At 38.1% G+C, this 18257-nt stretch overlaps 1 protein-coding gene across 1 annotated transcript in view; it reads right to left on the bottom strand.

The window, feature by feature from the left end:
* Nucleotides 1-18257, bottom strand: part of GMDS (GDP-mannose 4,6-dehydratase) — a 413709-nt gene that overhangs the window by 74400 nt on the left and 321052 nt on the right. The window contains exon 8 of the mRNA XM_031049754.2: nucleotides 7742-7860. Coding sequence (XP_030905614.2) covers nucleotides 7742-7860 — 119 coding nt within the window. The remainder of the gene's footprint in view (nucleotides 1-7741; nucleotides 7861-18257) is intronic.

Here is an 18257-nt window from a genome sequence, read left to right as displayed (position 1 = left end):
ATGATGCTAAAGATGATTTATAATTTAAATTTTCTTTCTTTCTTTTTGCAGTTGCTCTGTTTGAAGCCTGAACTGCAAAGTTTGCATTCAGAAGCCAAAACTAACATTAGTCCCTCCCTTTAAAGGGCAGAGGGTAAAAATGTGCAGGACTCAAATGAGCTTAATAGAAAACTAACCGTCATCAGTAAAACAACAGGAAGCGCTTAGATCAGGAGACGTCAGTTGTTGTTGGAGGTCACTGAGCAGAGAACCCCATTTAACACCCAACAGGCTCCAGAAGGCTTGGCTGAGTGAATAAAGACTCACTTAATGTCGCTATCAAAGTTATATAACAATAGAAATAGCTTAAGAAGAAATCTCCACCCGTTCTGTTCAGCCCAGTAATGTGAAAAGTTCACAAGGAAAAAGAAGTACTTCTCATTGTGAACAAAGTAGCATGTGATTGCCACACTTCTAATTACTCCTGGCACCTCGGCGCTCACAGCTGGGGACACCATACTGCTGATAAAAGGGATTGCACAGGGGCCAGCCTGACACCAGGAGCAAGACATCCATTTAGTGAACCAGCTCCCCCTTCCCTCTTCCTCTAACCACAAGGAAGAGAAAAAAAACCCACGAAACCCTCCTTAGTTTATAGTCAAGTTGCAATCAGAATTTTTAACTGCCAGGTTATCCTGGAGCATGAGCATGATGGAAGATGCATAAGGAACACTCACATTGCTGTGGTTTTAGATCAAGCCACAAGAAATACCCAGCTTTCTGTTCCTCAGGATGGACACCCAAATAGGCAAGAAAATAGCCTTGTGTAACTTGGGGGAAATGCAAACCATCCCTGGCTAAAGAAAGTTTGGCTAATCAGGGTTGGGCTAAATATGTAGAGTTGGGGAGTGGATCCCCCTGACTCCCACCTGTGTCAAAGCCCAGGGCTCCCAGGCAGGTGTCTGCTGGGCTTGCGTAGGCTTTTCACAAAATGCAGGCAACAAGCCTCTACAGCAACACCATTGCCTGTCCCACTCTGGGAAGCTTCATCCTGTCACTGAAGTAAAGGATGGGATGCCCTCATGGGCATAGCCAGAATGCTCTGTACCCAGAGAAGGATATATGAGACCACCTGCCTGCTACTGACAAAGTGGGTTTGGTGCCCTCTGCATCTATGCTTCCACAGCAAGTGCCTCACTGGTGGGGATGGTTGCTTTGGGATTGCTTAGGACAATAGTCATGGTCAGCTCTGGTGGATACCACTACTATTACCTACCTCAGAAATTTCCATAAACAAAATTAGTCACATTTTAGATGCATGTGCAAGTTTACTTATTTAAAATGTTCTTCATTGCAAGAACTTTTACACTCTAGATTTATAGAGGAATGGACTGCATTTAATTTAAGGCTAATTCCATATCTGCAGATCACTACTGTTATAATGCTTATTATCAGCACTGATGAATGTTCCTTTGCCTCTTCAAATCTGGAAATTCCAATTCTTTTTAATTTCCTATAACTATTCAGTAACACAGTAATATATATATAGCTTCCAGCTATAAAAACATCCACAGATACAGAGGATTTTCTGAGGGTGAACAGCCAGGGTACCCATGCAGTGGGGTGAGGGATAGGCAGGGAAGGACACAGGGGAACCAGGATAATTAAGAGGGAGTGGGAAAAGCACTGCCGTGGACCAAATGGTCTGAATAGCTGTAACTTAGAAGCAAACAAGGCAAAATATATATATTTTTGATGTGAAGAAATCAACCAAAAATGAAACCTTTCACAAAAGCACAGATAAACTGAACAAGTATATGCTTTTCATCTCCTTGTTGATTTTTACACAGAAACAGAACTGATAGAATTTAAAAAAATACTCAAAACCCACCCGTAGATACAACTGCTCAGCTTCTTTATAGAAAATAGAACTATCATGTACACTTTTAAAATCAAATACATGTCAATTGAAAAGGTTTTGACATTTGAAAATGAAAAATAAATTAATTAAAAATAAAATTTCATGAAAATTCTGGTCTTCCCACAGCTAACACCAGATACCATTTGTGTAGTCTTCTCAGATTTGTGATCTGATTGCTGGTACACACAAAATTGAGCCAAAGCACTTCATTCTGTCCTGGTCCTTTATAAATGGCAAAACTGACACTATGTAACAGACCATCAATGTCTTTTGCAAGTAATATTTTGCAGGGAAGCTTTAAATAAGACTCTTCATTGGTCACTAGTTCAACCACCAACCTTGCCAGTAGCTCTGATGCATCAAAGCAATCAAGGATATAGGGATTGCTTAACCACAATGTTGTGCTTAAATCTAAAGAACAAGTATGCTATCACAGAGGGATGTACTTCAAATTTATTTCAAATGCTCTGATGAATCAGGTCTCCAGTGTTTGTTCACTAAAGGAACATGTTAAAAACAATGCTGCTGGGGTTCTTATATTCACAGCACTGTCAACCTCAAGTTTCTAAAATTTAAATTGTTATTCCCCACATTATGAAATTTTAAAAAAGAATACATGCTAGGCTTCTTTTTTCTTTTTTTTCCAATTAATTTTAAATTTTTGAAGCTCTTGTCCATTTACTCCAAATTGTAAGTTTGTGTTGTGAAGAAAATGTTTTCTCAAAGAATATTAATGCTTCTGTGAAAAACAAAACAATCTGGAAAGAAAAGTTTCAGTTTCAAGTGAGTTCTACTACTGTTAAGCTGAAACAAAATTCTATTAATAATATCTAAAAAAGACGCTTTGACATTTTCAAAGCTTTTTTTTTTTTCCTCTGGAATGTGTTTAAAAATTCTTTTAAGTTATTCTTTTCTAAAAAGGAGGTAGAGGAGAAACAAAGCAGTCCAGCTGACCTGAAATCAGATATTTTTCCAAATTGCATTTGTGAGAATTGTTTTAATTTCATTTGCGGGTGTGTGTGTGTGTGAATTTGTGGAATTTCCAGTAAAACACCACATTTAATTCTCACCCAGTCTTCCTTAGACAAACTCTCATACTTCTTATGATGTATGAAATCCAATAATTAAATTGTTACAATCGTCAAACCTTAATTTGAATTCTGAAACAGTCATTAGTTCTGCCTACAGATAAAACTTTGTATCAATAAGAAAGTAATAAAGAAATGCTCAGCTCTAAGAGTTAATTCTGCAGCTGAGGTGGGTTAAATGCCTCCCAAAACAGTTCTACAGTGAGAATGCTGAATGAAATGGTGCAGTCCGAGGTGAGGGCCCTCGCTCATGTGGGCTCATCCAGGCCAGTGTTCTTCACCAACCTGGCTGGGTTCCTCTCAACTATCACTCTTCAAAAAATACCTCCTATTTCTGTATGAGATTCTGTCCCCTTCCTCCTCATCTGAAAGCTTCTGATTTTCTGAAGCTGTTAAATACAACACACAGCACTGGCCAGCCAGCAATTTTTTTGGTGGGCAAAGGCGAGACCTGGAAAGAGCAGCTGTTTTGATGATGACTTTTGATGGCTCCCCTTCCACATTCCCCCAGCTCCATTACTAATGTATTGTTGGCTTTCCATTCTTAACAGTGATGCTTCAAATCTCATGTGCTTCTGTAGCCCAACCTTACATTTTAAGGTAAAGGGAAAAAAAAACTCCACAACAAACCATTAAACCCCTCCTTCCTCAGTTCAATCTCAGTTCAGCCTTCACTGTCACTGAAGAGGCCACTTCTCCACTTCTGCTAGTAGTTCACCTCATTAGACCTTATACCTTATCTGTAAACGTCCCCTTTTAAGGTGATCTTTTATAAGACCAACTGGCATGTTAGTTAAGATAAAATTTGTATGTAGAGCCAAATGACTAGAGTAAAATATTCATTTTTACTGAATTAATTCTGATCCTGGAAGCAATGAATATTTCTATAACAAATGTGCATGTATTTTTAGATTAATAAAACCACAATAAATCTTTCCACTGATTGAACATTTTTTATAATTTTTTTTTTCTCTCTTTCCACATTTGCAGACAGCAGTCTTTGTAGCACTCTGCAAAGAACTCTGAGTGCTGCAGTGGTTTCAGGCTATCTTTGCAATCCTGTTCTAATTTAATAAGATTAATGACAGAAAATTAGTCAAGACAAGCGTTTGCCTGTTTCGTTTACCCTGCTGTAGTTCAAATTATAGGTGGGAAGTGTTTCCCCCAAGTACTACTTAATTAGTAATAAGTAGAAGGGAAAGTAAAAGAAAAAAGTGTAATCCTTACAGGGGGAAAATATTTGTAGCTCTGAGGCTTTCCTGTTAGTACAAAGAACTGAATTTGAGTGATTCAGAGGACTATATAAATACAATTTGAAATTTTTTCCTTGAAAAAGAAATGTCAGAAGAAAAAACTCACACAAGGTAGATAAACTTCAGTGTACACTTCACAGTCAATTTCAGAGACGGAATCAGTCTTATTGGAGCTGTACAATTCATTAGTTTCAAAAATGCAGTAGAGTTTCTCTCTCTCTTATTTTGGCTAGAAGACATAGTCCTGACATGTGCTAATGACTGGCTATGACAGAATATTATGTTATCTTTTTGGAAAGACTTTTTAGGCAGTCCTGGATTTTCAGCTGTATAAATTGTGAATTGCTAGGAAAACAAACAAACAAACATATATATATTTAGTTGTTTGACAGGGCAGCAGAATTGCTTTTCTTCCTGTTCTCTACTGCAACATCAAGATGTGACAGCTAAGACTGTCAAATTTGCGACTTTTCCTGCCAAAACAGAAAGCAGGGATGGTTAAGAGCCTCTGCACATGTTTGCTGTGTTCTCAGATGTGCTATGAGCTCTGCCAACTCTCTCATTCGTCCTGGCCATTTACTCCATCATTCCACCAATTTTGAAATGTGCAGCAGTACTGGGAAGCCATGCCATCACTTAAAATAGTGATATATAAAATAGTGGAAAGGGCTGCTGGAAATTTCCCAGATAAGTTTTTCAGACTGCAAATTCTGTAATACCTGCAACCCTGAAACCAAACCAAATGACCCCAAACAACCAAACAAGCAACTTTGAGGAAGGGACGTAGGCAGAAAGCAGCCAGACTCGTAGGAAGTCATTTAGCAATTGCACTCTGGTGTGCTGGTACTCAGGTGCCTCATAAATTGTGAAGAAACAGATCAATAGGACTCACCAGTGGGTCCCACAATGTTAAAAGGGAGGATTTTGCTGCCAGGCTACTCCCTGAAGAGGATATATTCAAACTGAAAGAGGTAGGAGTAGAAAATCCTTGGGGGTTTTGAAGAATGTGAGAGGTTACCAGCTGGACAGCCAAGAAAGCAACGAGGGTAAGAAGAAAGTGACTGTGAGCATGGGCCAGCTGACATCTAGAAAAATTATGGAGTCTCTCAACAAAACTTTCAAAATTCTGAGAAATATTTTATATCTAGTGCAGTTTGAAAGATGAATGATAGCTACGGGATCAGTAGTGGGTCCGCAGTGACACTACCCCCACCCTGGGAGCAGGGGGAAACAAATGGCTGATTTATCTGGCTAAACTATATGCAAAATGATAAGAATTACACCACTGTCAAAAAGATCAGCAATACAATTATCATTAGCACCTAAATTGTCACCTCAGTCGCCATATGAATAGCTATTTATGTCACCTGTGAATGGCTTAAGGAATTAATACCTTCTTGACAGTGAAGAAAAATTTCAGAAGAGCCATGGGGATTAGCAGCCCAAGCCCCGTTTTTAAAGTGATTTAGATTCCTGAAAATTCATGTTATTAGATGTCACGTGGATTCTCATATTATTTTTGAAAATTACTTTTATTGATCAGTAAAAAAAAAAGCAGCAAATCTGCCTTTGTACACGCCAAATACCTGCCCTATCTCATCACTTGGACTTATACTCCAAAGTTTCCCTGAGAGCGAAACTTGTGACTGATTGATTCAATTCAAACACTGTCTGCATTAATCACCAACATGAATGATATACAGTCTACCATATGGAGCCATATGTGAGCAAAAAATTAAACAAATGGGACACAAAATTTTTTGTGTTAGGACCAAATAAATCTAAAGTAAACCTTTAATATCCTCTTTATAACAGAAGCTATTCATAAAAATACTTTTATTTTTATTTGTGTAGTAGTTGTTCTTTCCTTTAGGTTTTCTCAAGGGTTTAATTTGCCTTCTGAAAAGATACGTGCTGATTTGTCAGTCTTGGGAAATGCTGAGACTTCTTAGGCCAGCACCAAAGCAGAGAGTTTAATTTTAATCTAATGGATAAATTTATTGACATAAGAAGAAACTGCTATGTTGGGAACATCTCCAAATAGAGACATTCAGCTAGGTACTGAACTATAGGTTTCAGTTTCTAATTTTTGGTAATCCAAATTAAAAAGAAAATAAAAGAAAGGAAGTTGTTCTCGCTTTTGCAAACAGCAATAGAGACAAAATAGTTCTCAAATCACAAGAATTCTTAATTATATTGAGCAACTGAATTCACAGCATATTCTTATCAATGCTTACTAAGGAGAATTAACTTATAAACACAAGAAGCAAAAGTATAACAAAAGGAAGGAAAATAAGAAAGACAAAGCAATTACTAGAGCTCCTACTACCTCCCCTATACTCTGTCAAACCTCACTACTGCTAAGGCATATGGGACAATGTGTGACCATACAGAGACATCTCACTAACAAGACAGGCTAAAAATATGAAGAGAAACTTATATCCAAAATTGAGCTTTGGGGCTAGAAATTCCACTTATACAGTCCTTCTCTCCCCCATCAGATTTTTTTCTGGAAATTGATGCCAAAAATTGAAACCAGACTAAAAGCTCATTGAGGAGAAAAATATTATTACCTCCCCAGCCACCCACTGGCTGTTCAAATAATATTGTATATATCTGTGCACTTCGGCATATTTATTGAATTTGTCAAGTTTTTGTTCCCAAGTAAAACTTATTGGCCCTGTCAAAAGTTCACCAGCTGCACAAGTGACTTTGATGGCCCGAGGAACAGCCCTGGCTCTAGCGTCATGGAAGAGCCTGTGGCTTTCCTCTCCCTTTTCCAGCTGAGATTGGTATGTTGATGCATGGGGCCCGGAGAAGATACAGAAGGAGGGAAATTGAAAAAAGAATAAACAATAAAAATATAAATTACAGAAAGTGCTCACCAAGCCATCCTGGTTTTATTATATGGCCTTGAGAAGGAATTTTGTATTTTCAATCAAACTATGTGGAATATGTATTGTAAACATTCTGCACCCACTGCTCAGCATTTTTATGGCTTAGTAGTAGAAGAGGTAATAGGAATGTAGAGTGGGTTGCTACATAATCCTTGTGGTGTGGTTGATGGGCTGTCATGCAGAAAGAACAGAGTTGGCAGGTGTCACCTCTTGAGACTGCAGAGGATGGGAGGAGGACTGTGGGGATGTGGAGGCACAAAATAGAGAATCAGGCAGAAAAACCCCTTTTGCAAAAGTGCGATGAACAGCATCGTGGTATCAATATCCTTGGTGGGGCATCTGCTCTGTGAGATGGAAGATGAATGGGAGAACAGAGAATGAAGACTTGGAATAAAAAATTAAGATGTATACACCCACATGTTTTTTCTTATGATCTAGAGGACACCAATAGACATATCTTCTGTGGCAGTCATTCATGCCAGGAAATCTTACAAAATTAGAAAGTGAGGGGAAAAAAGAACGTAAATAGACAATACTCAACACAGCAAACAAAACAGGATGGAAATGTTCAACCCATGGCTGCTGTCTCACGTTCATACTTACACAATGGTTTTCCCGATGTGCTTAAATGACTTCTCCACAAATTCACGGACACTGTGGACCTCCCCAGTGGCTATGACAAAGTCTTCAGGCTCATCTGTTTGCAACATCAGCCACATGGCCTGCGGAAAGACAAAGTCAGATTCAGTGCATATGTATGCAGCCTCTTTCGTACATGATACTATATTACTGCATTTTTTACTTGAAAATAGCTACACATACACACAGATACCCCAAGATGGGGAAAGTCGCACTTTCTTAACATAGTGGCTATTAACCAATTCAGTGCAACTCTAAAATGAGTTGTATTATTTCTCATTATAGAAAACAATGCTATATTTGATTTTCAATTTGTACCATAGCAGGGATTTCTGCAGGGGAGACTTTAATATGTTTACTTTTAAACACTGAGACTTGGCTTAATGCTCTTGAGCATGGATACACTTGTTCAAAGCACTACATGAACTGACACAGATATGGGGAAAAGAACAAAATTTTGCAATGTTTCAGGCAGGAGTGCTGTTGTCTGTCTGTTATGGAGTGATGTCAAACACATTGGATCATAAAAATATGGGTCCTTTTGGCTCTTTCTTCTGTCACATTTGTTCTCCCTAAGTTGATATTTTAATTAAGAGTAAGCAATGAAAAAGGTGACTAAGAAGAGTCAACAGTGCATTTGACCAGATTAATCTGCTTTACCTGCTGAATATGTGCTGAATGTTACATATCAAAGCACCATAGCAGAAATTTTTGACACAGGAACACAGAAAACACTGGTGGAAAAGTGAGACAACCATAAAGATCTCTTTCAGCGAACCATTTGCACAATGGTAAAAACTACAATAGGTTTGGAAGCCAAACTTCACGTAATTGTCAACATATCTGCATTTCAGGGGGGCAAGTTTACTTCCCACAGTGATATCTTTCACAAAGTCCCCTCCCACAAACAAGTAATGATGGATGAGCATCTCAGAGGGCTGGTCAGCTAAGTCAGCATGAAAGCAGGAAAGCAGATGGAAAAAGAGGAATACAAAGACATGTGTGACTTGTCTGAGTTATTATGGCAGGTACGTTTCAGGGTTTTGATGCGCAAGCCACTGCTCTAGCAACTGGACTATTTGACTGCCTAGGAACTGTAGGCAGACAGAATAATTATTACTTCAGATCAATCAAAATGATGTAAACAATTCATTTCCTTTAGAGAGGAATAGGGAATACCTGTATGGCATGATCCTTATTTAATAAATAATCAGAAAAGGAAAACAAAATAATTCAACTTTTTCTCCATATGGTAAAAAAGACTGTCATCTTCTCACAGTGTAATCCACAACGCTATTTGCTTTGACCTCTTCACATCAGCTTTAAAGAAAACAACTTTAGTAGGTCCCTTGACGGTAGTGGATACTCTGCAAATCAGATTAATAAAAGCTTTGGGACAGCTCAGTTTCTTTTGGTAAATACCACCTGAAATATTCAATTTTTCTCTCCATATTCTTAATAAATCAGTGTCCAGCATAGCAAGGTGATACATTCCACTTAAATGGTTCTATTTGCAAGTCATTTTTCTTCACAGTAATTATTTTATGCATCTTCCAAATTTTTGACAAGATTTTATTAAGATGCTCCTTTTGAACGTTTTTGCTTCTTGAATGTGCATAGAAGCCTGGGTTTTGGGAAACTGCTGTGCAAGTCCTTGACATTAATTGTGCTTTAGGGATATGACCTGCTGGGCAGGACAATGGCAGCAACTTTATTTTTCCTTTCTAGAGTTGAACATCCTAGACAATGACGCAAAAATACCCAACTAGCTGATGAAATTCGTCTTGTGGGAAGGAGATGTCTTAACTCGTATCTCTCATATGAGCTTTCTTGGAACACTGGGGTTTCCCTGCTGATTTGAGAGGTTGCCATAAATCACCAACTCCTGTTTCTTCATGACTGGACAAGCTTGCAGGATTCATAGTAGTAGCAGCTTCACAAAAGGGTAAAAGGAGCATCTAAAGTAATTGATAGTTCTGGTTCTCCTAGCCTAGTCCCTGATTTCACAGATCTTCAGCTTTCATTAAGCAGCCCAGCTGAAAGCAACAAACTCCATCATATGAGAAGGCACTATTTGCATAAATACAGATTTCCAGAATTAGATAGAGTCAGAATTTATAGCTGTACCCCTCCTGACTATAGTGGATGTTTGCTCTACATAAAGAATTCAAAGTCTCACCTTTGTTTGAAGTGTAGACAGCACTGTATGTCAGTTACATCTAACAGAGATACAATGTCCAAACCTCACTGGTTGGTAAGGATCACCCCCAGCTGCAAATGGCACGTAGGTTGACCTAACATGCAATATTAGCATAAGGACTTGCTATTTACTCTGCACATCTGTAAAGTAGTACTAATATGTGCAAGTAGAAATAGGATCAGACTTACAATATTTTTTTGCCACCCCTCCACTTGTAAACATCTCAGTATTGTAATTTGTTGGATATGACTTAGCCTAAGTGCTTATGCTGAGCCATTCACCAATCCAGTAAGAATTTAAAATATTTACACATTTTGTGTATTGATACAAAATGGCATTGGTAGTTTCTCTTTAGTCTAAAACTTGCATTATATTGAGGGAGACAGCTACAAAACACTAACAAAAACCCAGCCTTTGACAATTGGTTGCACTGAAGTGTCTGGATATAACAGCTCTTGTCTACTATCTTGAAGAATATGTAATCACCATCTTAAAAATCCAACTTAAACTGCAGTAGATTTCTACAGGAATAACTTAGAAACACTCAAAAAATGCAAATAGAGTTGCTAAAAGAAATATTTGCTTCAACTTCTACTAGGAAAGAATGTTTAGATTAATGATTACTCGAGAATCTATCGCTGCTGGTTCCTTTATTTTTTTTCTGGCATTCACAATTGCTGGCATTTAAAATTACCTTAATCAAATCAGGTGTGAAAAGCAAAGAATATACTAAAAATTATGAACAAATTAATTGTTCTTTTTGCTTTGAGAAAAGTGACCAAGCGTTGCTGCTTTGAATGGGTCTGCATAAACAGTCTGTAAAAACCCACACAGGCAAGCCAGAAGATAGAAAAATCTTTGATCAAGCTCCACATTCAAATCTTTAATTCTACAGGTATAGCCCCTGACAATCAATGAGAAATCTGCGTACAAGCAGTAGCCATGTAATTTCCCTACAGCAAGTGCCAGGAATTGATGTGATTCCCCCCACATCAGACTAATAAGGGCCCTTGACCTATCAATTTCTAGGCATTTCCTTTAAGAGTTCATATTGTACCAGACTCCAGGCTGAGAATGAGAGGAAAGGGGGACATACAGCTCCAGGTTTATTTGTCATTATTGAATGGCTTACTGGTTTTAACAGAGGGGAAAAGCTTTGTTTAAATTTCCACTGAAAGTAATTAATGGTTATTGACTGGCAAATGAAGAACAGGTGACACTCTGAATTAGAAGATAAATGATCTCATGTTCTAGCGTGATAATGGGTTAGTAATTGCTACAAAGCCTCAGCCTAGTGCGTCCCATCATAATGCTAGATCATGTCCAGAACACAAAGGCCTCTGTGTGAGAGGTATTCAGCAGTTCTCCTGATACAGCTGCAGAGTGATTTGCTCCATTTATTCTCTGATGGACTGCACAACTGAGGCAAAAGTTCACCCATTCTCACCTTCCTGTTCACATGCTGAACCACATGACCCATGACATGGCTGAACTGGGATAAAAACATCACCCAGCTTTGGCTCTTGGCTATCTTTTAACCATCACAAGGTCATATATTTTATGATTTTTTCTGGTGCACAAATGGACAATCGTGTATTTTCCTTTATATCTTTGTAAAGGCTTTCTTGGCTAGGCTGACAGAAAGTCAAGAAATTAATTATGTTCTGTTCTGCTGTTCCCTCCTAATTTCTTGCTTGGTGCAATTAACAGAATGTAGGCAATTACTGAAAAAAGATGACTACTATGGAAACAATTCAGGCTTCGTCTATCTTAAAGTAAGGCTGTTCCTTTAATGGCAAATGAAACAAAACATATTTTTCATATTTGATCTCTTTTTGGCTCTGGTCTAGTGACTCAAAGTCTAAAGACAATACTATGTTATTTACATTTAAAGACAGAAACCTAACCGGAGAGAGATACGTAATAAGTCTAGCAAGCTGACACACTTTAATGATTATGTGGACTGGGATATCTGTTCTGCATGCCTGAACTGCAGCTTCTGCCAAAATCTTTCCTCTTTCATCTTTTCCATTTTCCCTGCTCTGTTTATAAACCCCTGCCAGTAGTACACACCACTTTTAAGCAACATATCCAAAACATGAACCAGTCTTATCCCTGCCCAAATAATACAGTATTTCTACCTGGGCTAGTCTACTTTGGGTAGAACCCACGCTGAACTAACACAACCCACATGTAGATACATTATGCGCATGTCACTGCAGTTATGGTTGTGATGTGTCTGGTTGTCTTGAGCATCTGGAGTATGCTGTAGATGTGTTTCACCATTAACTTCCAGTCCAGCATCCCAGTGAGAAAACATTTATTAACTGGGCTGTCATCCATGGATAACAAAGACTCTGTAGTTGAGGCTATATTTAACCCTATATATTTGGTACTTCTCCTTCAGTGTCTGCTCTAGCACTGTATATTCTTAAAATGGGCTCATAATCACATATTTGCCTATTAAATAGGGAAAAGAAACATAAATTCAACTTCTGAGACTTTAAACTACAACTAATGATTTCTGCTCTAGAATAAGAGATGATTTTTCAAGATAATTAGTAAAGCTTTTTCTTACGTCTCATACAATGCAAGACCCAAACCAGATATGGCTGAACAGACACACAATGTGATAAATGGAAAGTGATCCTGTTGGTACTAATTGCTGTTACCTTGCATTGCTACACAGCATTTTTTTCCAAGCCTTATACTGTCAAAAAAATCTTTCACACATATTTCTAGGTATTATTCAGAGAACTTACAACTTTTTGTATTTGTTACACAAACCAAAACAAAAAAAGTTGTATCAGTAATGTTTACTTTAGGAGATGGAACAGATAGTTGCAGCCTGATGCAGGGTGCATTGTCCATGCATTTCAGAGACAAGCAGAGACTGAGAGACTGGTGAATGTCTGGCTCTACTTACTTATCATTTCAAGAGGGCATGGGTTACCTCAAGGCTGTCAACAATTAGGGAGCAATTTCTGACTAAGTCAGGAAACACTACCACACAGAGAGACCCAAGAGTACACTATCACCATTTATAGAAATTATGTCTTTACAGTATTCCATACACTATTGTCTAGAAGTGGGCAGAAGAATTCAGTGGGTTGGACATGCTACTCTCTAGTGACCCCAAACTTAGCTATCCTGCTGGGGTGACCACTGAGAAGGAGAATTGAACATTTTGGGCCAAAGCATGGGGATGTGGCAGCAAAGGAAAACCTTCTCCCCATATGGCAAGCACAAAGGCCTGTCATGACTGCTGTTCCTGCATGCATCATGAGGCACTGTTCCCTTTGTGCCATAGCAGACACCTCCCTCTCTGCATTGTCCCAACTCAATTGCACTGGAATGGAAAGAAATGGCTCGGCATCTTCTGCACTGTACAACATGGGGAAATGTCATGCCAACATACTTCCTGCCTGCCTAGATGTGAAGCAGTTCCAGATGCCATCACCCAGCTCTTCCTGACACAATCCAGCTGACTGGCTGTGGTTTCTGAAGCTGCTACAGAAATGACCACAGCCAATGATTGTGCGTTAGAAAAGTGAGACTGGGGACATCGACTCAGAACTCTGAACCCAAATGACTTCCAGTTTACCTATTTACTTCTGGAGGGGCAGGGAAGGAAGAACAGGTGCTATGCTGGCTGAGTCACCTGCATCTGACTGACTTCTGTGACTGTTAAAAGTGTAGGTGTGTACTGGGTGTACCCGATAGGCATGAGAGTGTGTTACATAAAGAAGGAAATTATACTAAGAGACAGTGATACATACATATAATAAACAACAGAGTTGTAAAAAAAATTTGCTTTCACATGTTCTGCACAAAATAGGGGCATAGCACACATGGCTGAAAAACACTACAAAGCTCAAATGCAGCAAAACCCTCTTGTGTTCAGAGTAAAGTATAAGCTGCCTCTGCCTGAAAGCTAACACAAAAGTGCTGGGCATGATCCCATGCTCCCTGCCACAATGGGAGTTCAGTCTAAGTAATGACTATTGCTTTAGTATTTGTTTCTGATGATATTATAAGGCAAAGCAAGCATGGCAGGGAGACTCTTGCCAAAGAAAATCACATGGATGTGCTGCCAGGCATGCTGATACTCTCATGAAGCCAGTGACAACCGGAATATGGGAGTATGAATAATCAATGTACTCCTATGTTGTTTTTTCACCCCCCTAATATACAACCCTTCTTGATCAGTTACTTACACAGCAATGGTACATACCCAATAAGCAACCACCTTACTTTGTATTTGAAAATAAACACCTAGTTTGTATTTGAAAGGCAAACTGAATTTCATGATGGAGGTCATTATCTATCATTGCAATAGTGGCACTTTCATAAACTCCCAAACCTCTCTTGAAATGTAAAGCAAACGAGGTACTGCCCAAGAAGAGCAGGACACATGCCTCTTCCTTACTCCTGAAGACTCATCATCTTGTTTTCTCAGATCAGCAAAAATCATAGTATTGGTACAAGATCTGTTGCTCAAGCAACCTCCATTCATGGAAAAAACCCTTCTGAACACCATTTAATTATCTATCAGGTCTCATAAGTTTAAATACATTTTGATATGCTTCTTCCTTAACAGCATAATGCTGAACATAAGGACTCCAATGTCTGTGTACAAAGCTTTCCCTTTAGCTTTGTCCTTTCTGCTCAGGCAGAGGAAACATTGAGTACTTATGACATGGCAGCTGCTTCCATTCAGAAGGGTGATGTTTGCAAACCATAGACAGTTACATCATTGACAGAAAAGGTATAAAATGAGAACAGATTCAAGATGAAAATGTTTTCCTCCATGAGGAAAACCACATCATTTGAAAAAAACAATGGAAAATTTAACTTAACAATCCTAAGAAAGTAAACAAACAACAAAAACCACTTTTACTACTATACATATTACAAGTCAGCTAGTTACAGAGACAGTATGTTGCAATTCATTTTATAAACTTTCTCTGAGTATTTTGAAGTTACAGTTGGTAAATTGCAACAGAAGTGATTTGAAGTATGCTTCTGATTTACTCATATCCTATGGTTTGGCTGTAGATGTAAACTTGTTAAGAGCTGAGCTGTGCTCATATCCATGACTTTTTTTTGAGTTAAATAGCTGATACATTTAAAGATAATAATTCAAAATTATAAAGTTACTAAGATCATAAAATACCTGATAAACTTTGTGGAGCATCTTGAACAAGAACAATATCAATGTCTTCTGAAACAAAAACCCTCACATCTGTAGGAAATAATAGGAAATACTGCCTACCTTTTTTCTTGTAAGCAGATAGACGAATTGTTTTACAGATCTCAGGGAGGACTTGTGAAACTTTAGTAGGCAGTTTTATTAATAAAACCACAAGAATTATAATCCAGATAAAACTTAAAGGTCAACCTTCCCTGTTAACACAACATGATGTTTCTCGTGCACCTCAACTAAATACAAAGTTCTCATTGTGTTATCAAAACCTAGATTACTGCTTTCTTTTTTTCCCCCATTTTTTTACTTGTGCCACTGAGTGTCAAAATATTGTTCTTTCAATACATAGAAGTATTTGTATACAGTTTTATAACTGATCTTTAGTTGCCAGCTGGAGGCAAAAAAGAAATAGTAAGCTGCTTGTTGGGAAAACTCACCAACAATGAAAATTAATATAGTCCTTTTTTTCTTGCCAAAAAAATTTGAACAGATTTTTAGGTCCACAATGGTTTGTTTATTCTTCAAATGGTTAAATTGAAAGTGACATGTGTGACACAAAGTAATTTAAATGAAAAGATACAGAAAGGATGCATATATGGTCTGTTTCTTTCATTTTAATTTTGGAGGATATTGTTGCAATTGCTAACAAAGGGGTGTCTTAAATTCTGTTTAAGAAAAGAAGGAAAGACATTCAAAGCTAAACAGAGAAAAAAGAGAAAAATTTGCATTACAGAAAGTACGTGAGAGTTTTAACCATTCAGATTTGTGTTACCGAGACAAGACTATAGAACAACTACGTGCTTCCCAGGCTCCACCTAGCAGACAGTTCTGAAAGATATTTGACTCACTTCCCCCTCCCTTTTTTTCCCTTCCAGAATTAATTTTCCCTGCTATTTTTATATGAATGAAAGACAAAATACCTCTTCACAAAGAAGCAGGTTCCCATTTGACAGGATTACTCACTGCTAAAGTAAAGGGTTGTACTCAGGTTGCGGTGAGGGCAGAGAAGTCTTAGGGACCCATGCCAGGAAGGACTGGTTGGGGCCATGAGCTAACCACAAGAAAACAGACTAGGCTTTCAAGTCAAGTACTGGCATGTTTACTGGAGAAAAATGATCAGCCCAAAAATCATGATCATAATGTAGATATTGATCACAAAACGTTTACAGATGAATATTTGACTATAAAAAGATAGTGGTTTGTGCTTCTGACACCTGTTTGCCTCCTATTTCTTTCCTGGATGGCTCAACCACTAACAACTAAGCACAAGCTAATGTGCTTCTTTTGATGGGGGTCAGAGGAGTAGTATGGCTCAAAGTACTACAGATCTCCACACAATCAAAATGCTGTTATTTATACCATGATTCAGGTAGTTACTTTCTGTCTCTAAACCTTCGTTTCTTTTCCTCCCATTTGTGAACATTGGCTCTTCAGCTTGCTACCTTCTCCACTGCAACTTTGAAGTTTTGCAGGGATCAGCTCTGTGCCTATCCAGAAAAGGGTCCTGACTCAGGTTACACCACCAGTAATACTGTAAAAAATGGTAATAGCAGAAGAGAACTGCCAGAGCACAGGCAGATGGGCTCAGAGATAACAAATCAGTACTTCATAGTGTTTATACATGTTTGAGGGCGTAATTGGAAGCAAGAAGAACAACTGAGATAGTGAAGTAACCAAGCAAGAGCGTGGAGATAAAATATATGAACAGTTATTTTTATTTAAAGACATATGGGGAGACAGAGTGAGTTAACAATATAAAATTAACCATAATTCTATATTATAATTACATTTGCCGCTAAATTTCCAAAATTCTGGCTTCATGGTTTTAAACACTAAGGCATTCTCCTCAGATTGCTACCAATTTCCAAATGATGTTACACTCCTGAATAATAATCTAAAACGACTGACTGAAATATGAATTTACTCATCCTGATGAAAACATTTACTAATAATTAGGTTCTTTTAAATTAGAGTTATTCTTATCTAAATAATCTGTGTAAATAAAGATCATGCTACCTTTATAACAATATTGAAACTTCACCTTCTTTTATTACAGTTTTCAGTCCACTGGAATTCCTTTACTAGAACGTTTCAGGTGATAATATTTTGGAATTTGATGCTAAATTTTCTCTGTTGAGTACAGACAGAGACAAGAGCAATGCCTTGGGGATATGGTAATGCAATACAGAGGGATTTATTTTCTTTTTTATTTTTACCTCATGTCACAAGTTCAATTTTAGGCCAATAGTACCCAAAACAGCTGCCATGTGATACAGCAGCTTATGCAAAGAATCTGGTGGTTTTAACCAGAACCCTAGGACAGAGGAATCCGCCTCACAGATTCGCTGCTACAACGTTAGCATTACTGTTGCTCTGACCAAGTTGCTGCATGCTCTGGGTCAGATAGCAGCTCACGGTCTATGCCATCTCAAATCGGGGCACGGGAATTTCAGCTAGAGAGAGCCAATAGTAAAATGATTCCAGAAAGTAAAGGGCATATTTTAGAAGTCTGTATTTGCAACACAGATGTAAAAAAGCAACAGGACAATTTCTTTTGAGCATGCTCAAAAATACATTTGGAGGGCACTTCACATTGACCTTCCCTTGGCTTGTTCTACTCTTTCCAATTCCACCATCATTTGTTATTACAACTTCTGCAATGGCAGTTAGCTGCTCTGAATCCTGTCAGGGGAAGGGAAGAGGCTGCATTAAAACTATAGATATGGCTGCTCTCTGTGGGCTGGTGTCAAAATGGAACAAAAAATTTTATTCAGTTTGTTCCCAGCAATAAATACAGTCCTGGCATCCTGGATAAATCCTTCACATAACAGCATGTGTTCTTTTATGCACCCTGGGAGCGATTCTATTTAAAGCCATGGAATTGTGGGTGTGAGACTGTAAGCACATCCACTTACCCAAAACAAAATTAAAACCTGTCTTATATTAGAGTCAGGAGAGCTGTTACGAAAAATGCAAACCATATGAAGTTTTAAGTATACTTATGTTTTTTATCTGTCTCTGTGTAGCATATACAATTGACTTTCACTGCCTGAGATGAAGTGCTGACAAGTGTT

Source organism: Melopsittacus undulatus, chromosome 1, assembly GCF_012275295.1.
Source record: "Melopsittacus undulatus isolate bMelUnd1 chromosome 1, bMelUnd1.mat.Z, whole genome shotgun sequence".
Taxonomy (NCBI): Eukaryota; Metazoa; Chordata; class Aves; order Psittaciformes; family Psittaculidae; genus Melopsittacus; species Melopsittacus undulatus.
The sequence above is the reverse complement of the archived record's forward strand: the minus strand, read 5'-3'. Positions and strand labels throughout refer to the sequence as shown.